The sequence below is a fragment of the Astyanax mexicanus genome, chromosome 9, assembly GCF_023375975.1.
Source record: "Astyanax mexicanus isolate ESR-SI-001 chromosome 9, AstMex3_surface, whole genome shotgun sequence".
NCBI classification, from domain to species: Eukaryota; Metazoa; Chordata; class Actinopteri; order Characiformes; family Acestrorhamphidae; genus Astyanax; species Astyanax mexicanus.
Window position 1 is genome coordinate 15306324 of NC_064416.1, and position 24565 is coordinate 15330888.

Consider the following 24565-nt stretch of genomic DNA (forward strand, 5'->3'; position numbering starts at 1 on the left):
AGGGTTCATCTCTTTTTTTAGCTCAAGACTGTCCTATTTTATTGGCAATACTTATTTACAAGCTGTGAGTGTGAGTGTGCTTCTGGCACTTCCTTACATTATATTAAAATTTCATGTAGAATGGACTAATAGAAATGCTTTAAAATGCATTAGACTACATTCTTGAACATTAAGTAGGTTTTTCTGCTTCTGTAAACTTTCTGATTTAGGGAATATGACTTATTTGTGTGACAGCAACATAGCTGTTTTATTATTTTCTGAAATTTAATAATTAACTATATTGTGTATAATGTGTATATATATATATATATATATATATATATATATATATAAGAAGTCATACATGAATTGTCTGTGCTTTTGAAATCATAAATTAATTGAGTACCATTTTTAAGTGTTCAGATTTCTTATTAGAATCTGGGAAATAATAAAATGATTTCAAGTGAATAGAACTTGAATATCTTGTGTTAAAATGATTTGTTTAACTGATATTATGAGGCATTTTCACCTTATTTCATTTAAAAGACTTTATATTTTACTACAGTATTGCTACATTTGTATTGTGGGTGTATTAGTCTTAAATTCAGAATTGTAAGGCTGTTCTTATTCATAACAGAAATACAAATACACATACCATAACAATACATTAATAACCTTGGGTTTCCTAGGTTTGCGTTGTTTGTGATGATGGCTGCACACTTTAGATAAGTAAAACATATTTATATTTCCTTTTCTTTCCACAGTTATCCAATGATACTGAGATAGGTGTAACCTTGACAAAGCTCTTGTGATAACACCAGCAAGATTAACATGCAATTATTTTCCACCAAGATATTTAACGGTTCAGAAATTTATGCTGTATTTGCAACCACTGAATCTACTCTATGCTCCAGAAAACAATTAATTATTTCAAGGTAAAACAAAATAATGTTCATACGGCATCAATCGTCTGAAGTAGTTTTATGTAAAGAATACTGTTCAATTTGACAGAATTAAAGCTAAACAAAATTTACAAACAGTTTCGGTGAAAAAAGCAAAGCTGCTCCTTCAATCAGGTAATTTTTTAGAGTGTGTTTCTATAATGCCAGCAGGAATAGAGACTCCCATATCTCTGCCTGTATCTGAGTCTGAATCTGCAGAATGACACAATAATTATGTGACACATTAATGTCACCAACATCCACAAAACCCATCAACCCATTTTGACATCTGTTCATTTTCTTGTCATAGAAATCAGCCTGTCTACTGTTTATCCTGTCTATTATTTACACTCTACTCAAATGGGCACTACATAAAATACATGACTACATAAAGAAACTGGCTGACCATAAACATTAGAGTGTCAAATGCACTAATAAAGCTGGTTCACAGTAGGGCTAAAACGGTTAGTCGATATAATCGTCAATGCTGATTATATACATTTGTCGACTTTAAATTTCATAACTGATTAATTGTTCATTTGTAACGGTACAGCATTACACAAAGTGCTGGGGACAGAAATGCAATGGGAGATGGGTATGGTCTGTGTCTCCAAAAGTGCTAAAACACAACAGATTACGTATTTACTCAATAAATATTAACACTTTCCACTTTTAAACAACATCCTGACATTTAAATCTCATTTAAAGCTCATGTTCAGCTGTGTCTATTGTGTTTAGAGATGGAAGACATGGCAGACATAACCATTGACTAATCGACAAATCGTAAAAATAATCATCCGATTAGTCGACTACCATAGCAATCATTAGTTGCAGCTCTAACTTAGAGAAATGACAAAAATATCTGTGTAAACCATCAACGTAATATAAATGATAATATTCACTGTGCCTCTACCCTTCTCAAAAGCTTAACTGCATTGCTAATAATAAATACATTTAATAAAATGCTCACATGTTTGAAAATCTAGTAAAAAGCCTTGTCTGGACAGTATAGATCTTTATTCAAAGACAGGTGACCACTGCACATATAGTGTACGCAGCTGAATTTTAAAGATAAGTGCTCATATATAAATAAAAATAAAGTTTTGTCAAGTGTTAAAGGGCAAGTTACGGTCCCATTACTATGAAGAAATTTGTGTTCTTATTACAACTTTATGAACTGTCCCACTTTATGATAAATGTCTTCAGTAACTTTCTAGTAACACATTAACAATACATAAAATAACTACTGGGAAAGTTCACAATATTTCAATCCTATTACAGTCCTATGGGTTATGTAATTGATACACATGTGTATCAGCCAGTTAGACATAGCACTTGCAATATTAAAATTTGTAAAGAAAAAAAAACACTTGCAATAATACAATTTGTAAAAAAATTACTTTATCACACTTGTGCAATTACATAACCTGTAAATCTGTAATAAATCTGTACCAATGAATACTTTTTTGTTTTTATTTGTATTGTTACTATGTAACTACACAGTTATTATAGACACTTTTATAGAGGTGGGCCTTTAAACTTTTGTGTATGGATAGGAAATACAATATTTGATTGTCAAATTAGAATACATTGTTTAATTCCTCTTTTGAAGTCCATCTATCAGCATTGTGCCTTATCGGTGTTATCAGAAGAAAGTAAGGGAGCGTGGCAAATGTTTTTATAGGCTTACAGCCATCAGAGAATAAAGTGCTGGCTCAGGTAAAAGCGTCTGTGTGTGCATGTTTCTAACAGAGAGATATGAAGCTCTTGGCTTGGGTATATAAAGGCCATGCTGTCTGAAGGGCCGATGTGTTCATTCAGCTAGACGGAGCACAGGAAGCACAATGAAGTGTCTGGTTCTACTCGTGGCATGCCTGGTCCTCTCTGAGGCCGCCATCAGGTAACAAACTCTTTCTTTGGTTTTCACAGTGACTGTATGCCAGTGTGGAGGCAGATGCCAGAATAGTTACACTGTTTTAAATGCATGTGGGAGGCAAACAAAATTATTGTAGTATTGCACATTCAAATCCCAAATCATGCTGCTCCTGCATCAGCAGCTGGAGTCTGAGAGAGCACAATTGGCCTTGCTCTCTCTGGGTGGGTAGAAGCTGGCTACCCAGTGATGCTGCATCAGCGGCAGTTGAAAGGAGGCTGTAGCTGACTTTGCATATATCTAAGGAGACATGTGCTTGTCCAAACACTCCTAGTGTTGAAAGAATCTGTAGTGATAGGTGGTGTTCATGTGATTGTGGATTGTGTAAGTGGAGAAAATAGAAGTAAACTAAGAAAAATAAAACAAACTAAGAGACAAAATTAACAAAAACCTCAGTTTTAGGTACAGGGAAGATCATTGGGTAACTGGGCTTCCAATTTAAGGAAAAAAGAGGTACAATTAGAAAAAGAAATCTAAGAAATTTACAAAATTATGAGTTAGCTATTCAATATTTGACCTTTAGGCAAATGTTTCATTTGGTTCAGTTTTAGGGGCAGGGGAGGTTAATGAGTAACTGGGGAGAAAATAGGACTAAAATTAGGACCGTTTACGAAGTTGCAATAAGTGTAAAAAAGTGAAAAAAATTGGGAAAAATAGAATAATAAAAATAAAACAAATTAAGTGATAAAAGTAATAAAACCTGCAAAAACTGTGTTAGGTATTCTGTATACATCCTTCAGGAAAAGTTTCTGTTTTGCATTCGGGGGAGTTAAATACACTCTAAAAAACAGAGGTACGATATGAGTACTTTTTTGTACTCAAAGGTACACTCTTCATAATTGTACCCTCAAAGGTACAATATTGGTCTTTACAGGGTCTGATTTGTTCCCTCTGAAGTACAAAGTAATTTCTAACAGCAATAAGTACAAATTTGTACCATTTAACCAGACAAAGGGTACATTCAGTATTCTGTATCACTGTACTAACAAACAATATATAATTTAATTGCACATTTTTTATTTGAAAGCCAGACAATTTTGGAGCATCAAGTTTTTCAGCCATATTTAGTTGATGATGATGTTTATAATGTTTATAATATATACTGGCACAAAAACCATGGGTACAAAACAGGACTTTCACTGAAAGGTACTTTTTTGTACCTCAACATAAGGTACAGCCCCAGCGACAAGCTTTGTACTCTTTTAAGTAAGAAAAATAAGAAGAATTCGAAATAAAATAAAAAATGGGCAAAATTATTTGAAAACTAAAATGTGTTATTTTGCATTTGGAAATTGTTTATTGTCATTCAAGAATTGTTTTTGCTAATAATATAAATTTAAAGTTTAAATCTTCCTCATATTATAAAGTTTTTACATCAACTACACCAGTACAATTACATCAAGAGTCATTTCAGGACATAAGGACTATTTTTAAGAGTTAAAATTTTCAGCTTTCTTCACACCAGCCAGCTTGTAGCACTATCTGTCTGCCACGTTCCAATACTGCTGTTAAAATGTGTTCCACCTGCTGTAGTTTAGAGTTAATAATTCTGCTGCTCTCAGTCATGAGAACACAAGAACAGGTTTTAATGTTTTTGTGTGATATTTAATCCAAAGTTTGCTTGGTTCTTTGCTGCAGGGTTCCCCTGAGGAAGATGAAGTCCATCAGACAGGCTCTGAGGGAGAAGGGAATTCATCTGCCCTACAGTGACCCCGGCCTGAAATACCAGCCTCCTGAGGTCCTGGCCACCTCCACCATCGAGCCCATGACCAACTACGCTGACGTAAGTTAAACCCAAGGCCTCGTTTCCATAATCACCCAGTAAATCTTCTTATGTTTTTAAATGATTTACCTGAATAGACACTGTATGTTGGAGACCTACAGGCCTACTAGTAAATGTAGAGAAATGCTATAGAGAGTTAATGTTGGATGTTTACCACCTCACCTCATCCCAAATGCATAGACACAGTTCCTCCACTGCTCCATGTCCAGGATTAAGGAATTGTGCTATTAGATGAATGATTATCTGTCAATGATTATCAGTCATATTTTACTGGCAATACTTTTGTACAGGGGCTAAAGTGTGTTCATTTGAACATCACTGCAAGCTTAAAATAGCTTAAACAGACAGCTTAAATTCCTTAAATAGGGTCTCCACATGTTTGCACATTTAGTGTATTTACTATCTATTATGCAAAAACCTTGTATCTCCAAAATGTTAAGTTTACAAAAACCTTCAAAAATCTATGTGGAAGTAAATGTGAAAAGACTTTTGTCCCGGTCATTTTGGAGAGCATTTCTATTGCTCAATTATTCATGAAATCCATCTGCCATAAAAAAAAGAGGCTCTAAGTTTTCCAGTGGACTAAGCGCTGCCACTATGATCAGGAGATTACTGGTTTGAATCCCATTCATGTAGCTTGCCATCAGCTGCCGGAGCCCTGAGAGAGAAAAATTGGCTTTGCTCTTTGGGTGGGTAGATGGCCCTATCTCCCCACATCACCTGTGGGCTGATATATCTGAAAAAAGCCGTTTCAGTATCCCCAGAGTGTGATGACATGATGGAAAAGAGGCGGTGGCTGACTTCACATGTATCGGAGGAGGCATGAGTTAGTCTTCACCCGCCTGGTGTTGGGGCATCACTAGTGATAGGGGGAGTCCTAATAAGTGGGTTGGGTAATTGGCCTCTTAAATTGGGTAGAAAATGGGGTAAAAATTTGAAAAAAAATAAAAACTAAAATGAGATGAAAGTTTCTTATTAACAGTTGTATTATACGTGTTGTCCAGAGTAGTCTGCAAAAGGTTCCACGAGTATTACAGCAACATTAGAGCTAATATTATCATAGCTTTGTAATTCTTTATCGTTTTTTACACGTTATCAACAATAATTCACTGATAATGATTAACGTCTGTTTCAGAGCTCCTACTATGGTGTGATCAGTGTTGGCACTCCTCCCCAGTCCTTCCAAGTTCTGTTCGACACAGGCTCTTCCAATCTGTGGGTCGACTCTGTCTACTGCAGCACCCAGGCCTGCAGTAAGTCCTGCTCTACACACCCCAGCATTTCCTCAAATAACCTCTTAGAGTATTAGACACACAATGCAGATACCCAGGCATGTTGTATACAGGTCTCAAAATGATCTTGAATTACTGTGATTTTTCTCTCTTCAGCCACTCATACCCAGTTCAACCCCAACGATTCCTCCACCTACCAGTCCACCTCTACTACCTTCTACCTGCCCTATGGAGCTGGATCTCTCGATGGCGTCTTTGGTTATGACACTGTCACTGTGAGTTTGCCAAAAGAGTTAGATTCTCTGCTCTATAAGATGTTGTATGTTTTATATGCAGCACTCCTAACGCTAAAGGTGTTATAATGGGTAGTTTTAGGGATGCTCCACAACATTTTAAATCTATTCAACTTATATAGTATTTCAAGTACTGTGTGTTCAAAGAATTTAGCTAAACTTTAAATTTAAACTATATTTCTTACATTTGTAAAAATGTGCCAACACTGACAGCATGATCCTGTGGTAGCACAGGAATGAATATACCAGTGTGTCAGGCCAGGCCAACACATAGTCACAGAGCAACACAGAGAAACTGTATCTTGTTCTTACAGTCTAAAACACTAAAGCATGGTAGCTGTCCGATATATAAAATGCAAATACACACCCAACATAAGAAAGTTCAGGGGAAAGACAATACCCAAATGGTAAATTAGGGGCCGTAGACACACCCATATGCAAATATACCATGCCAGGAGCCAATTATTAAAAGATGGTTGAAGTATGCTTTTCAGCTTGAAGGCTGAGGTTTTGAGGTGAGGTAGTTCAGATCACAATATGATCCTCCTTGTTTGTCTTACTAAAGCTTTCGTTATGCGTTTAAACCGTAAATGCATCTTTACTGATCTATCTCTTTTATAAAAATTTATTATTATTTATTATTTCTGGAATAAAAATTGGTTCTGCTATGGCACTAGCTACATAACACTTTGTAGTACCTTAAGTTTTAGAGGTGTATGATGTTGCATACATTGCACATATACATTGCAAAAATTCAAGTAAGCTATAAAACAATGAATGCTTAAGTTTCTCTCTGAATAAATGTGCGTTTATGAAAATGAAAAGGTTCTGGTAATGGTAAACCCAACCCTTCTTTTTTCTTTGCTAGATTTCTGGCGTCACCATCACTGGTCAGGAAATCGGTCTGAGCACCAACGAGCCTGGTCAGAACTTTGTGGTGGCTCAGTTCTCTGGAATCCTTGGTCTGGCCTACCCATCCATTGCTGCCGGCGGACAGACACCCGTCGTGGACAACATGATTAATCAGGGTCTCCTTGAGTACAACTTGTTCGGTGTCTACCTGAGCCCGTGAGCAGCATACATTATTTATCAGCATGAGAAATAAATGTTTTCAATAAAATAAAGCCAGTTTGGTTGCAGAAAGTGATGTATAAAATGATGTTAGATATGTTCAGAATAAAAACACACTATGTAATAGTCACAATAATGTTAGAATTAATAAAATGTTAGCCATGGACATCCGACGTAAAGCAAATACAAGGGCTGGGCAGTATATTGTAAATATTGATATGTTTAGGACAAAAAAAGTAACATATTATATTGCATATGCTTCAGGAATGAAGAGTCTGGAAGTGAGATTGCTTTCGGTAACGTGGACACCAACATGTACCAGGGTCAGATCTACTGGACACCAGTGACCTCTGAGACCTACTGGCAGATTGGCATTCAAGAGTGAGCTCCACTAACATATGTACCCTTAGTCTTAATCTCCACTTCTTTAATGTGTTATTCATTGATTTGAATAACTGGTTTAATTACTTTAACTACAACTAAAAAAACTCCCTCTCTTCGTACCAGGTTTGCCATTGGTGGACAGCAGACTGGCTGGTGCTCTCAGTCCAGCGGCTGCCAGGCTATTGTGGACACTGGAACCTCTGCTCTTACTGCCCCCCAGTCTTACCTGGCCAGTCTGATGCAGTCTATTGGAGCAACTCAGGACAGTTATGGAGGGGTAATTCACCGTCCAACAGATTCTGAACACTGATACTTATCTGTTACTACTGAATCACCCAGTAGCTACAGTATATGCATGCCGTAGATACAGTAGCAAGAAAGAATATTCCAAGCCACTGATTTAATTATAGTATTAAAGCTAGTGCAATAGAGCAATTATACATTTTTATAGAGCAATGCACTTTCAATCATTAGAAAAACTAATTTACAATTGGATTAAATATGTGGTTACATTAATACAGAAAAGGTTCTTGTTGTCAAGTACCTACAATGTGAAATACTGCGCTCAGCAAAAATGATTGATTAAGTAAATTGGTTTTGATTAAATTCACCAAAATTACTACACTACACAGCCTAAATGTATTTTTGCACTGCAATACCTTAGAAGTGCTTTTCAAATCATGAATTTACCTCAGCAACGCTACTCAATTCACATTGAAAAAACATTGACACAAAAAAGGTATCCAAGCTTCTGGTACATCGATAATGTATGTATTGTGACAAACCTAGTCTTAACTACACTTCCAACAACTCCTCAGTGATCAGAAGCTCTTGAATGTAGACAGAATTGGCTTCTGCTCAGACACACACTGTAACAGCTGCTGCTTACTACAGCCAACTGACCTTAAAGCCTACATAGAATTCCTCTGATCTTCACATCTCTCTGCCTGTCTGTCTGAATCGTCTCTTTTACAGTATTACGTGTCCTGTAGCGAGGTAAGCAACCTCCCCACTCTGACCTTCACCATCAGCGGAACCAACTTCCCTCTGCCTCCCTCCGCCTACATCCAGGTAACGTACTGATCCCAGCTGTTAACAGACTGACCTGTAGAACTGCATGTACTTGGTCATAGTTAGCATAACGTTGCTTTCATGCAAAATTCATATAAATCTCCAAAATACTTTAGCAACTCTACAGAAGAAAGAGCATTGGAGAATTAACATTGGTCAATTAATCATGATATTTGAATCCGTCCAAATTTATAGAACTGGCAAATTCAAATTATGTCACAAACTGGAGAAAAAAAGCAAAAATAGATGTACATGGTTCCTGAAAGTAACTGGCTGAAAAAAAATACTTCACAAGTACAAAACAGCAGAATTCTGATACAGTAGCAGTTTTTCTATTCCATTATTTCTGTTTACTTTATGCTTGAAAATAAATACAATACATCTAAAATGAAAAAATGCGATTTTTATAGAGAATTTCAAATTCAGCTTTCAGCAGAAAAAAACTGAGCTGAAAAAAATTAATAAAATTAGCACAACATGAGCTAAAACAGAACATGCCTAGGATGTATAGACTGATCACTACAATACAGACTAATTAGTCAGCGAAGGCAACTCTAAAATGTGAGTACTTCATAGGAGATGAAAAAAAACTTTATTCATATTGTCACATTACAATTTTGGAGCATTTCTGTTGCTCCTCCAATAATTTCTTTTTTAGACAATGTGAAGAACACCTAATTCAAAATTTGTCAAATGAAGTAAAACATATAGAGATCCAAAAAAATAAGATACAACATTTTTGTATGACAGCAAAATGATTTTGCCTGTTTATTACTGTATGGAGGATCTATAGCTATTGTATATCACCCATTTATTACCTGAGATCTAAAAAACTAATCCTGATTCTTTCACCTGTTACGTTTCCCAGGAGAACCAGAGCGGCTACTGCACCGTGAACATCACCCCCACCTACCTGCCCTCCCAGAACGGCCAGCCCCTCTGGATCTTCGGAGACGTGTTCCTCAGGGTGTACTACTCTGTGTACGACCGCGCCAACAACCAAGTGGGCTTTGCCACCGCTGCATAAACACCACCAGCACCATACTCCTAACAGCTCAAACACTTCACACATTTCACCCACTTCTCTAACAAAAGCTACAGCCTCCCTCGCAACATCAATAATACTCGCAGCTAATTGCATTAACATCGGAACATCTTTGTTCGTAGGCTGTGCCAAGCCCAGAAAAACAACCTCTGGCAGTTTAATGAACTTCCTGTTTTTTGTTTTTTTTTTCTCAGATTGGCGCTGTTAGTTTTAGACAAACTCAATAATGAGCTCTAATTGAAATGTATATTTAAACACAAATTCCCCATTCAAAGTGTTGAAACAATGTTTCATTGACTGTTTATTGGAGCATTAAGACAATAAATAAGAATAAAGAGCAAACTGTGCTGTCTCTTGTTTTGATTTCACATGATTAATTAAACTCTCAGCATGCTGGATCCACAGGTTTGTCTCTTAATTTGCATCAAGACTTCACTGGGTATGTGTCATCAGAAGCGAGCCAGTCTTCTTTAGATCTGATTAAAACACCATGAACACAGCAAAATACTGCTTTTTTAGTCCAGTCCTGATTGGTTGATGCAAATTATCTGAATCAAGAAAAAACTAATAATAAAAGATGCAACCAATGATTGTTTTGGTAGTCGACTAATTTGTTGATTGTCAGTTAATCACAGTCTTTCAATCGATCTCCGCTTCCTGTGGGCACAGCTCCTGCTCCTAGATTTTTCTATTGCTTCAAAATGACCAAACCAACTGAAAGTGGGATTAAAACACCATCTGAATGCACAGAAGACATTTAAGTCTGGATAAAGTCAATATGTAATCTGTTGGGTTTGGTCACTTCTGGCAACAGCACGTAAGTTTTTGTCCCCAGCACTTAGGGTAGCACATAGTCACCGTTGAAATTTAAAGGCGACATATATTTATAATCAATATTGTCTATTATATTGACTAATTGCTGCAGCTCTACTAATAATGAGCTTTAAAAGCAACTGCCAGACTGCCTAATTTTAAATAATATTGTACGTGTAATAATATTATAAGCAATCCAGACTAGTTCCCCAATGGTGGATCAGGAGGGTCTCTCACTATCTTTAAGAAACTCCTAAAGACAAAGCTCTTCAAAGAGCACTTACTCTCCTAACACCTCTAACACACTAACTATTTCTAACTGTATTTCCTTCTCTCTCCTTTTCTCATCTATCCTACTGTTTCCATTTGGCCTCCTTTAGGCCCTGCCTAAATTTTATTTTATTTTTTACCTTAAACTTCTACACCCTCTATTGCTAATATAGCATTTTATAAAATAATATCATATATCATATAATCATATAATATAACTGTCATATAACTTTTTTTGGTACTACAATAAAATAGGGATGTCCCGATCCAGATGTTTTTCTCTCTCTTAATGTACAATGTAATACCTTTACGCTACACTGATGCCGAGTATTGGTAAAATAAATCCCATCTGCAGAGTGTAAACTGTTTTGTTTAAACCTTCTGAGAATGCTCCTGCCTGCTGTAAGCTGAGAATAATACTGTACATTAATGCTGAACACAGAATGGCATAGGGCACTCTAGTAAAACACAGTGGTAAAAACAAAGGATCGGAACAGTATTATTATATACTATAATATGCCTGGATCGGCCCAATCCCAATCCGCTGGATCCATATAAGGATGCCCATACTCTTAGCCTTAGGCTAAGAGCACGGTTTTGAAATTTCCACCCTTAGAGCACCATAAATATTAATACTGGTGGGTGGGAGATCTTACTTTCTAAGTAGAAAGATGGAAGCATTTCTAATGAACCCTTTACTCTATAAACTCACTTGCAGCAGAGGAATAAACGAAAGCATGTGCTTGTGTGTAAATGGGTGTTCGTGTTGGCTTTTGGGTGAATATTCAGTGAACTGTGCATTTCTCAGACACATTAATATTGCACATGTTCAGCTCAATGTGAAATGCCGAACATGTAGCAGTGAAATCCCTGAACTCAGGACAGAGGATTACAGGATCACAAAACACATCCTTCGTCTTTCCTCCTCATCCTCATCCCCATAAAATCCAGCACATTAGAACTGAACCATGAGCACAGCATTCACATTCATCTTTAACCTACAGCTCTGGTGCAAACTCTACTCACATGAAAGTAACCAATGATATCGCACACAGAGCAGCATCAATAATGAATGGGGTTCACACAGAGTAGCTTTAACTTTCACAGCTGGGCTGGAAAACTGTTGTCATAAATTATCGCATTCCTGCTTTTAAGACCATTAGAGTATCTGCTACAGACGTGTGTTGGAAAGCAAGACCAGTCTAAAAAGATTCAAACTGCAAATTGACATGAACCCAGAGACCTTATTCGTAAGAAGAAACCAGACACTCGTTTAAACATTAACATGAATTCCTGTAATGCAAAGTCCAGCATTCAACAAAAAGAGCCAATCAGCTTGCTGCTTATACTGGAAAGCTCCACTCAATGTGGAGATCTGCGCAAGCACAGCAGCTACTACAAGCCAAAACATATCACGTAAACCTTTGTTTATGTTCAGAACTGAAAACATTTGTGTAATAGTATTTAAAATACGAATATGAGACCAAAGATCAACATTTCACGATCATTTCCTAGGTATTTACATCTGGATCTAATACACAATTCAAAAGATAGCACCTTTTATCCGAATCAACATTTTTTTGGTGAGCAAAAGTATTGTAACAGACAACTGCGGTGATTTTCCTTGATCTACCTGTTCGACATCTGTTACCTAGCACACCAGTGATGACTTTCTTCTTCAGGACATTCCAAGCAGTTGTACTGGTTATGGCCAATATTTGTGCAATGGCTCTAACTGATTTTCCATTGTCTCTTAGCTTTACAATTGGCCAGTTCTCTGGTTTGTGTGTTGTTTACTTCTCTAATTATAAATTAATTAGAGATTTTAATGAATGTAGACATTCAGTACTGTTTATTGTTTGAGAAGTCAATGAAACTGGACACACCTGGGCAACAAAACACATCTTACACTAACAACAAATGCTATTTTCTGAACTGTGTAACAGATTCAGATGAAAAAAAATAACTGGAAATAAAAGCTTAAATGTTGATTTTTTTGTCTTATATATATATTTTAATGTCAAACTCTAATGTTTTCAGTCTACAGCAAAAATGAAAGAACTGGCCTCACTGGGGGACAGTATCATCTTCTAAAACCAATCAATAAGTCAATCAAAAAAGCCCTTCAGGAGAACGGACATGGGGCTAAAAGATGAGGTCACTGGTCATAAGTCACCACAACTATTACTCATGTGGGTCAATGTGGTTCAGGTCTAATGATCTCAACCCTCCAGTCAATGCAGTGAAGAAATCTGTATTTAACATTATTTAACACTACTTTCACTCCTGTTTATATACTTGTACAAACACATATAAATGTGAATATGTATATGACATAATAACAATATAATTACACTATAATAAATCTATACTGGTGTACAGTAACAGTGTATTATAAAACAGTGTAGATGGTAAGATTTAGAATGATGTCACTCTCCAACCCCACCCTGACCACGTGGTTCCTATGGCAACCCCATCCCATCCATCCTTATTACAAAGGGCGGTGTCTGCTCAGATCTCCTGAGAGGAACATCAGCTGCCACTCACACGCTGTTGCCATAGCAGCTGGTGCTGTGAGGGTGTGATGCCCCACCATTAGCAGGCATTTCCCAGCGGGTTCAGCCAGGTTAAGCAGGGTGAGGTCACCTTTACTGACATCACCACCAGCACCACCACAACCAGCACCATAACCACCATAGCCACGTCACCCTGACACAGTTCAGTCTGATTCTCTGACTCATGATACTTGTGTTTCCAGAAGGCTGTGGTTTAAATCAGAAATTGTATCTGCTTTATTTTATATTTGATAATACACTGTTATTACAAATATTAATTATTTAAATACATAATCAAGGCAAATATTAAACATAATCAAGGCAGAATATAACTAGATTTTTTTTTATTACATAAATATTACTCTTAATAGAAAGTGATAGAGGAGATATAGGGACAGAGAAAAGAGAGTGATGGAGAGAGAAGGGAAGAGAAAAGATGAGATAAAGGAAGTGATAAAGAGAGAAAGCAGAGAGAAATAAAGAGAAATACAGATGGAAGAACGATGAGAGAGGAAAAATGAGAGATAGAAAGAAAAGGGAAGAAAAAACAAAAAAAGAATTCAATAAACTGAGAGAGAAGAGAGAGAATATTGGTATAAATGATGAAAGAATGAGACAAAAAAGTAAGAAGCAATATAGGGGAAAGTAAGTGAGAAGGATACACAGAAACAGAGGCAGAAATAAATAACAAGAGATAAAAAGGAGATTAAGAGAATCAGAAAAAAGAGACAGACAGAGGGAGGGTGTGAGAGAACAAGAGAGAAAAAGAGAGAGATAATGGGTAGGTATAGTAAAAGAGAGAAAGAGAAAGGGAGAGAAAATTAAAGATGAAGGTAAAGGGAGTGACAGAGAGAAAAGTCTAGAAAGAACCCTAGAGAAAAAGAGATGAGGAGAGAGGGAAGAAGGAGACAGGTGTAAGGAAAGGTCAAGAGATGTAGAGAGAGAGACGTGCAGATAAAGTGTAAAGAGTGAGGGAATGGGACAAAGAGATAGAGAAGGGGCAGATAAAGGATGCAAAAATGGAGAAGGAAAGAAAAAATAACTGAGGGAGAAATAAATGAAGAAAGATTGATAGAGATCATGAGAGAAAATAAAAGAAAAGCATTAAAAGTGTGTATTTATTATATGTATTTATTCCTTTAAATATGTATATATCCTTTTACAAAGAAGCAATATTGTGATTGTTACAGTCATGCCAATTAAGATATATTGAGCCTTGACTTTTAAAGGTTAAAAAAAGAGAGAGAGAGAGAGAAAGAGAGAGAGAGAAAGTGAGAGAGAGCAGAAACACATGGGAACTGCTTTGTGGAGATTTCTAGAATGGTTTTACCAGTGTTCATTTGGTTCAGTAGCTTTAATGCTGCAGTGATTCTAAATCCAGGCTTTAACACAGGTTTAACGTCAGAGGGTCAGGGCTTCCCCAACCTCCTCCCTCCCTGCACTCCTCCTTTATTCCTTCCTTCCTTCTATCTCTCTCTCTTTCTCTCCCTTGACAACAGCACAATCAACAGAGCAAAGGATTTCAAAACAGCACCAGTAATGAAGAAATGCAGAGTGTGTCCAATATATATCAAAACACACACAAACACACAGCCTGAAAATAACCAATGCAATGCACTGGGTGTATCTGCTTAAATTAAATGTGAAAAGATAGGTGAGATAAGAGGACAGGAAGATAATGTGAGTGACAGAAAGATGATAAAAGATAATGAAAGAGGGAAAAGAGAAATGTTTGACACCAGCATTTTTTGAAATTCTGAGTCAACAAACCATATTTAAAAATAATGGACAACCTCTACTTCCATCACCTGATGGTGAAAATCAGTTTCAAAAGGCAAATCTGGATTAAAAGCAGGCTAATACTTTTTGTGTAGTGTACGCAGTGCTTTAAACAAAAAAACAGCAAGGTAATTTTCAAAGCACTGCGCTTGCAGTTGACAGAGTTGGCAACCCAGCATGAGAGGACAGCACAAATTTGGCTTTTGGGCATCTGCAGCAGTTTGTTAATGCACAGCAAAACTTAGGTCCAGTAAGCAAGCTGCGAGTGTGAGCCTGGTGAGACGCCAGGTCCAATCTCAACAGCAAAACCCACTGAATATCTGATTCACTGCAAAATCACACTGTAAATACTAGGGGTGGGCAATATTATATCGTATACAATATATTGTGACACACAAATATCATGATATTAAAAATCCATATCGTGATAACAGGGATGTTCTGTCTTAAAACTAGTCTATTATTTACTGTGAAGCTTTAGGTTTATTTATTATATAATTGTTTTAGTTTGCAGTTTATATGCATGCACTACATATTCTGCAATATTTTTGCTGCATTATATTATTTTATGCTATATTATTTATTTTGCCACATTATGATTATTCTGTTATACTATTATACTATATTCCTGAAATTAATTAATTATTTTAGTTTTCCTATATCGCCAAGTATAACGTTATCGCAAAAATACCCTGAAATATTGTGATATTATTTTAGAGCCATATTGCCCACCCCTAGTAAATACAATACAATGTTTCTACAAAATGCTTTTTTAATCTGTAAGTGTAATACAAGTAACAATGGCCAAAGAACATGAAATTAATTTAAAACAACACAAAGCTTTTCCACCGTATGTTCAGTATGTGTTTGATTTCTACACTTCAGCTGTATGAACCATGACTTTGTGTCAAATCACTCACTGCAATACAAATGCTGTCAGTTACTCCATCAGGAAAGTCAGTAGCGCTTGTCAATGGAAATGACACACAGCAATGCACAACACTACATCAACTACTGCTGAGGTCTGCTTTTATCGCATTTTATTACACCAGTGGTTCAGGTACCACCGATGGTACACAAAGTATCCCAAGTTGGTATGCCAGATGGCCTCAGAAAATGTACTGAATGTCCAAAACAACAAAAAAAAAACAGAAATCTATTATGTTTCCATGTGTAATTTTCGAAATTTTATATTTTTTGTGTTGTTTAGTTGTCTAAACACATTAGAGCATCCTGCATCCTGAACCTTCAGTTCTTCACTCTCAGCTACAGTACTATCGTTTTTAACATCAGTTTCATAGGCCCTACAACAAAACCCTGTGGAACTCCACAATTCACAACAATTATAAGCATTATAAATAATAGCTACCTAATTAATCTTGGATTCTAGGGGATGTACTGCAGACACTATAATTCGCTCTTTCGAGATTTCTTAATAGGCAACTTCATTGATCGGAAACAAAAATCAATAATTTGCAGATTACAATGATGGTGGTACTGATAATGGTTTCAAAAAAGTCCAACTGTATTAGACGATTATTGCATGACTGCTCTAAATCTATACACACAGTTCTATAACTGTACTGAGAACAGTTACAGGGGGACCACTTAGCAAGGTAGGGGACTTCATATATTGGAAACTTGTAACACTATTTAGACAGAAGTATTGGTGCATCTGATCTTTCATTGTTTCTTCTAAATTCAAGGCTATTAAAAATGGTGTTCACGAACAATCAGATCTATAGAGAAGCTGCAAGGATCACCAGGTTGTTGGCATATATTGAATAAGATCAGAGCCAGGAGAAGTTTGGGTTATTCACATATGCAAAAAGTCTTATATTTAGTTTTATAATTGTACAATTGTTAATGATATTCTTTTATTACTACAAAATAATTAATATACATGTTTTATATTTTAGATATCTATCTCTTATTAAAATAGTTTTAATGGAAATGTTTAAACTTCAACAGCTTGCTAAAATGCTCATCCTTTATACTGTACCCTATTCTCCATCTCTCTGTGATACACACTCACACTCTACCACTATCACACTCACACACCACCATTCCTCAAGATGATACAATAGGTCATGTGATTAAACAGAGTGCCGTATTGTGAGGATGAGTCATTACCCTTTATTCAACACTCTCAGTAAGTCTACATCAGTCGAAATATACCTTTTACTAAAAGGGGCAGAAAAATCAATTATTAAAAAAAGAAAAGAAAACACATAAACATACACGTCATTGAACCAAAAACTAAAATAATACTAAGTATAAAAAACAAAAAAAATACAACATCAGGGATTTCTCTCATTAGATTATGATAAAACAAACAAATCAGGACATGAAACACAAAAACAGGCCACAGGAAAATCAACTTCTGAGCAAAATGAATTTCTGCGTTTGATTTAAGCTGCTTATTCTTCAGTCCACTGGGGTTGGGCTGTGGCTGCCCTCAAAAAATCATATGAAATACAATATTAGGATTAAAAAGAAAACCACAGGGGTCTACGTCACAGGCGACAGCGCTGACAATTGAACTGACAACTGAGGTAAAGTCAAAGAAAAGCGTAATATTGTACAGCTTCTGTCAATCAATACAAACCACATCAATCACCAAACAAATTCTTTACAGATTAAAATTTAATGGAACTGACTGCCTAAGACTGACAGAGTGCTGCTGACTGAATATCCAGCTGCATACACATACACACACACAAATACACACACACACACACACACACACACAATTATGTAAGGAAGATTATGCCCAACCAAGCTTTCATCTTTCCATGAGTGTATGAACCAACATACAGTGTGTTTTCATGTGTGTTGCAGCACTAATCCATACGCCTGGATTTGTAGCTTTGAGCTGAGGCACCAAGGCACCAAGGTCTTGTGGGACGCTGATGAAGCTTCATATTTCACCTAACACACTCAGCATGCACACTGCACCCGGTTACCTCTGTTATTAGATTACAAAACCTGCAATTTTCAGGTCAGGAATCCTATTTGAGCTCCTAACAACAGTGTGGACATTCTGAGATCATTACGAGGTTAAGTTTTTAAGATGTGCTCATACTGTACTTGAGCGTATCACTGCTGTAACATAAAAACCTTAACCCCTTTTTTAGCCGTTTTCATGTATTGATCTAAGGTATTTCTGGATTTTCTTCTTCACATTGTGCCAAAAGGTCAATATGAATAGACCAATAGAAATTCTCCAAAATATACTGGAATAAAAGAATTTCGACTTTTTTTGAAAATTACAAATACAATGTTTTTGCATGACATTATACTGAAATACAAGTACTGAAATGTTATCTGGATTGTATTTATTAGCTACTAAAGCAAACACTCGTATCTCTGAAATTAGTACAGTTGCAAGAGAAGGAAAACATGTTTTTAGCTTTAAATGTACATTAATGAAACAACAAAGGACACTGTAATGAGTGAGTGGTGGGTTTTTAAGATTTTAGATATATTAGCATATAGCATTTAGCTACTTTAAGCACAATGAATGCCATTGCTGCTTTAGAATTTTATCAAACATAATTAAATTGCAATTATAAAGCTCTGCAGAGGGTTTTTTAATTTCAAACATGAATACAGAAAGAAGACAATGAGAAAAGAGACAAGAAATAGGTGGATTCATTTTGAGAACATTATCTGCTACGTTATATGCTACATTAGCTGGAGAGCTATGTTAAGGAAATCATGATGCCAGACACCGATGCCACATATCAACAGGCAAACTACAGGCACGGTTTCAATTTCTCAGCATGCTATAACACCATAATGCTAAGAATGCTAAGCTACTTTTGATAATGTTACTATCCTAGCCCTGTACAGCTTATATCATTCAGCTGGAAAACAGCGAGGTTGTGAACAGGAAGAAAAACACAGTAACATGATACCAAGCATGATAAGTGATGCTAAATGCTTAATTTGATGTAATTCCTACATGAGTTGAGTGAAAATAGAAGAAGTAAACCTGCCATTTTTCAGTTCCCTGCCAGAATCGTATATGGCAGTACTCTGATACCAGGGTTGCCAGATTGCTCTGGTGATTTTGTTTGCCAAAGCATTTTTCAAACATGTGAGGCTTGTTTCATTTCATTCTATGCAGCAATTTAGCATCCTTTCTCACTACCACTACTGGAGGAAACATGGAGTACAGATGGTTTAAAAACAATAAAAAGAAAAGAAAAAGAAAATTGCAAAGAAAATCAGGCACACTTGAGTGTTTGGGTTTTTTTTTTTCAGTTTCTCATCTTTTATTTTCTCAGAGTGCACTCAACCAACTCTCCTGCAGTACAGTACACATTGGATTTCTGGTTCAAAAGGTTGTCTAGACATTTAATTAGACATATGTTTTGTAAATGAAAAACAGCCCCACAAATAAAAGAAATATAACCTCTTTTATGTTCCTTTATGATGAGATGTCATCTTACATAGACCACCAGACAATTTACAACCTACTCATTTATTATGCTGCCAGAGCATAAATCAGCCATAACATCAAAACCACCGACAGGTGAAGTGAATGACATTGATTTTCTGGCTCCAATGACACCTATCAATGGATTAACATGTTAGGCAGCAAGTAAACAGTCAGTTCTTGAAATTGGTGTGTTGGAAGCAGGAAAAAATGTGTAGGAATCAGGCCAAGATCAGCCTGTAAATCAGCTTTTAACAGGTTCATGGACATTCAAGGCTCACTGAAGCTCATGAAGGTCCGACCTCACAACTTACAGAATTTAAAAAATTTGCAGCTAATGTTAGACATGGTGCCAGATACCACAGAGCATCTTTATAGGTCTCATAGAGGCAGTTCCATGATGAGAGAGAACTGTTTTGGGCCTGGACAATATTAAGACTATATTGGTTGTAAAGATATATGGTTTATATCCAAAAAATATATTATATCTAGGCACAGAGTAAATTAAGCAAAGTAAAAGGAAAATAAATCACGGTAGTGTCTGTCCTGATAGTGCTGAAAAATGAGCTGTACATATACAGCTCTGGAAAAAAATAAGTGTGAGTTTCTTTGATTTTACCAAATTGAAAACCTCTGGAATATAATCAAGCGGAAGATGGATGATCACAAGCCATTAAACCAAGCTGAACTGCTTGAATTTTTGCCAGGAGTGGCATTAAGTTATCCAAAAGCAGTGTCTAAGACTGGTGGAGAAGAACATGCCAAGATGCATGAAAACTGTGAATAAAAAAGTATTATTCCACTCTTAAAACTTTAGAATATGAACTTGTTTTCTTCACATTATTTGAGGTCTGAAAGCTCTGCATCTTTTTGTTATTTCAGCCATTTCTCATTCTCTGCAAATAAATGCTCTAAATATCAATATTTTTATTTGGAATTTGGGAGAAATGTTGTCCGTAGTTTATAAAATAAAACAACAATGTTTATTTTACTCAAACATATACCTACGTATGTACGTATGTATAGCAAAATCAGAGAAACTGACACAGAAACTGAAGTGGTGATTTTTTTTCCAGAGCTGTATAGTAAAATGAACTGACCTTCTAATAAAACTCATTACAACGTATATTTTTTGTCTCTTTCAAACAACAGTCTTTCATTTTGGGTATTTAGGGATTTAAAAAGCACTTTGAAGAGAATGTGTTATTGCACAAAGCATAGCATTAAAATATATTGTTTTTTTGGTCATTTGTAAAATGCTGTCAAAATGTAAAGAGCAATTACATCCAGCACACCTACCAGACCATTCTGTTTTAAGAATTAATATATTAGATGTTGCGGGGCTGGTAATCACAAGACATTGATTCTATTAATAAAAATAGTTTGTCCCTTCCAACCCAGGAACACTACTGATTTCAATTTAAAGAAAAAAATAGAAGTAAGCAAATGCCTTGAGTGTACCTCTTAAGTCTTCCCATTATCTTCTATTGTTTATTGTTCTGTATCACCTGATGCACCTCCTTTTCTCTCTTTTTCTCTTTTCACCGGAACACCAGACCAATTCTGGACCCTGACCAAATGCATTAACTAAGCAATGCTGGGCTACATTTAGCACAAAAAAACATATTGCAGAAAGTCAGCCATTGTATAAGGCATCACCACACACACACACACACACACACACACACACACACACACACACACACTGAATCTCTCTCACACACAAACACAATCCATTATAATACTCATATCCTAGAGCATTAGAGAAAGCAGGGCAGAGCTTTATTTCTCCCTCTCAGATGCAGAGCTGGTGGAAAGAGAGAGGATGAGGATATGGATTTGGATTTCAATCGTAAAAAAGGTAGTTGACAAAGAAGGAGAGAAGTTCTAGACTTATAGAAAAGCTGCAAACAAAGAAGAACAACACCAGAAAAATAGACAAAGAGATTGAGTGGGAAGAACTAAATGAGAATTTTAACTTAACATAAATATTACAATCAAGGAGAGCCAGTGAGGAGAGGATGAGTGAAAGATTAAATGATGAAGAGAAGGAGTGAGAGAGTAGTAGGCCCTACATCAGCTTACAAAGGCTTTCAGACCACTATATTGATTACACACCATTTCCTTTTTAGGGTGGTCTTCTCATCTCTTCCCACCCACTTACTCATGCTGCAGTAATCATTACTATTTGTTTCTCTCTGATCCGCAGACTCTGGTCATGCAGTATGTTGCCTGTCATACTCGATTGATTGGCAGATCTTCATGATGAACTGAAGGTCGTGGTAAAGAGATAAGATGCTCTGTTTTCTTATTACACTGTCTAAGAGCAGGTTTAGGCACCCCTGGTCAAATTACATGTGTAGTTTATTTGTGTAAATAAGTATATATTAGAAATCTTTGCTGTTTATGGCACACTTTGGTGCACTATTACAACAGGACAATGCTCATCCCCATACTGCTCCCATCTTAAGAGCTTTCCTTGAAGACACAAATACTGATCGAAAAGGTGTGGGGTGCTATTTGACACAAGCTTAAAACTCCACCCCCACCGTATAAGCAAAATCTAAAATCATACAACTTAATAATAAAATTAATGCAATTTCTTATAGTTATGTAGCGTGTCTAAAACACTTAAAACTGTGGTAAAGCAGCGTGCCGATTTAGACCAAGGCCTGGTTAATCTAATCAATTCTACATTACAGTAAGTCACGTGAGCTGCAGGTGGATCTGAGCTAATCCTAAAAGTGTCTAGAGTTCACAAAGACGTCAGCAACTAAAACGCTGTATCAGTGTGTTTACAAAAAAAAAACAACATGATCTGCCTACTGCTTACTGTATTTGTGCTTATCTGCATGTATTATAATGTTATGCAGAGCTTTATAAGCTTATCCCAGGACTGCACAGCATTTTGAATGGGAATTATTCATAAAACAAACAATATAGTCCATGACTGGACTTAATTATGGTACAGGAAACAATTATACATTTTACAACTTTGAGAATATTCACTTTCATATCTATCATAGTCATCATATTTGTATCTATCTGTGTAAGTATATAGTGAAAAGGCCCAGATAGCATCAATAGATGCTAATATCTCAGTGAATATATGTTGTTCCTTTCAGTTACCAAAATTTCTGACAACATACAACAAGCAACCAAAATCCAACATCTTCCAAATGTGGCATATTAACATTGAAAATCATTACCAATACGATTATCAAAATAGCCATTTAACGTACTCTAGATGTGGCATTCAAACATCATCAGATACAGATATTTTCAGGGTGTTAGGTAAGCTTACTTCGCACTAGACATGACATTCTAACATTATTAGAGGTTAAAATGTTGAAGTTTTTAAGCCTTATTGCCTTAAGTAACCACAACCCAACACAGAAGCATCTATTCAGCATTGGACATATATTGAAGTCCGATGTCTGATGTCCAGTGCCTGAAGGGAGCATCCTCCTCAAACAGGGGAATGAAACCTTTTAATCATCTCTTCTGGACTACGTGAGGCCTACCACGTTTAAGGCCTCTGACACACATGAAGACTGAGAGCCACAGGTCTAAACAGCTTTGAGAGCATGAAAATGGAGTGCACTTCACCTCCAGAACTCCAATAAGTATCTAATATTAACCCAAAATACAAAGACGTTTCTACTTCCCTGCTGGTCTTTAATGGTTAGGAAGCTTGTCATGCTGATCAACACATACTCTATGCATGGAAGTAAGGATACACCAATATTATACATATTCATATCTGCCAATACAGATGACGATTTATACATTTATAACTTGCAGAGAGACTAGACACCCAGGAATAACTTAAAATTGTAAAAACTAGCTTACAACAAATAATTTTTAAGTAGTGTGGTCAGTGTCGGCCAACTGAAGTAGCGCACGAAACATCGCTTGGTTCTTTTCTGACATACAATAAATAAGTCAGCAAGTATTGTTTTTTTTAAATATTGGCCATTCTAAAAAAAACAAACATCTCACACTATAATTCCAATATCATTGTAAATACCTATATGTAAGCTAGCTGATTAACCAGCTCTTGACCTGCAAAATGTATACTGCATTTGATTTTGATAATTGCTTGATCATGCTATTTGACCAGCCTGGTCAAGCTTGGACATATACATCTCTGGAAAATATAGGAGACCACTTAAAAAGGATGATTTTACCAAACTGAGAACTTCTGGAATATTATCAAGAGGAAGATGGATGATCACAAGCCACCAAACCAAGCTAAACTGCTTGCATTTTTGCACCAGGAGTGCCATAAAATTATCCAAAAGCAGTGTGTGAGACTGGTGGAGGAGAACCAGCCAAGATGCATGAAAACTGTGATTAAAAAACAGGGTTATTCCACCAAATATTGATTTTTGATACTTTATGAATATGAATTTGTTTTCTTTGCATTATTTGTGGTCTGAAAGCTCTGCATCTTTTTTTGTTATTGGAATTAGGAAGAAATGTTGTCTGCAGTTTATAGAATAAAACAACAAGGTTATGTTTACTCAGAGAAACCTAGAGAACCCTAGAGAAACTGAAGCTGTGTACTGATTATTTAGCATTGTCAGGTTTTGTCATGATTGTAGAGGAGCTAAAACCAACAAACTCAAAACAAAAACATACCCAATGCTAGTCAACCATCTTAACCAGCTTAAGACACAAGGCTGTATAGGATGATATAGGTATACATGAGTATGATGAGGATGTGTGTTTGCAGTTTGCATCACTGCCCTGCAGGGCGTGGGCCTCTCCTTACGGAAACTGACTGAGCCTGCGCCAAGGACTTATGTGATGTTCAACCAAAAATAGTGGGAAAATCAATCCTTTCATCCGCATCTTCCCATCCTGCTCCATTCCCCCATCTTAGACCCAGCCTAGAACCTTCACAAATGCTAGCTAGCAGAGTGAGGACAGCCGGGAGAAGCCAGCAAAATGCAACATGCAGCCTTGA

At 36.4% G+C, this 24565-nt stretch overlaps 2 protein-coding genes across 3 annotated transcripts in view; one reads left to right on the plus strand and one right to left on the minus strand.

Annotated features, from left to right (window-relative positions):
* Positions 1-24565, minus strand: part of mapk8ip2 (mitogen-activated protein kinase 8 interacting protein 2) — a 59370-nt gene that overhangs the window by 34192 nt on the left and 613 nt on the right. The window lies entirely within an intron of this gene.
* LOC103027414 (gastricsin) lies at positions 2712-10074 on the plus strand. The gene is made up of 9 exons (XM_007233845.4): positions 2712-2820; positions 4492-4636; positions 5772-5889; positions 6025-6143; positions 7030-7229; positions 7497-7613; positions 7740-7893; positions 8592-8687; positions 9556-10074. Exons 1-9 carry the CDS (start codon positions 2765-2767, stop codon positions 9712-9714), a joined length of 1164 nt encoding a protein of 387 aa, XP_007233907.3. The 5' UTR covers positions 2712-2764; the 3' UTR covers positions 9715-10074.

What these genes read in the sequence shown, in the direction of transcription:
- LOC103027414 (XM_007233845.4), top strand. Translation starts at nt 2,765, where the DNA reads ATGAAGTGTCTGGTTCTACTCGTGGCATGCCTGGTCCTCTCTGAGGCC. An exon ending in CTCTCTGAGGCCGCCATCAG is followed by an intron (nt 2,821 to 4,491) that starts GTAACAAACTCT and finishes TCTTTGCTGCAG; the next exon opens with GGTTCCCCTGAGGAAGATGA. An exon ending in CTCAGGACAGTTATGGAGGG is followed by an intron (nt 7,894 to 8,591) that starts GTAATTCACCGT and finishes TCTCTTTTACAG; the next exon opens with TATTACGTGTCCTGTAGCGA.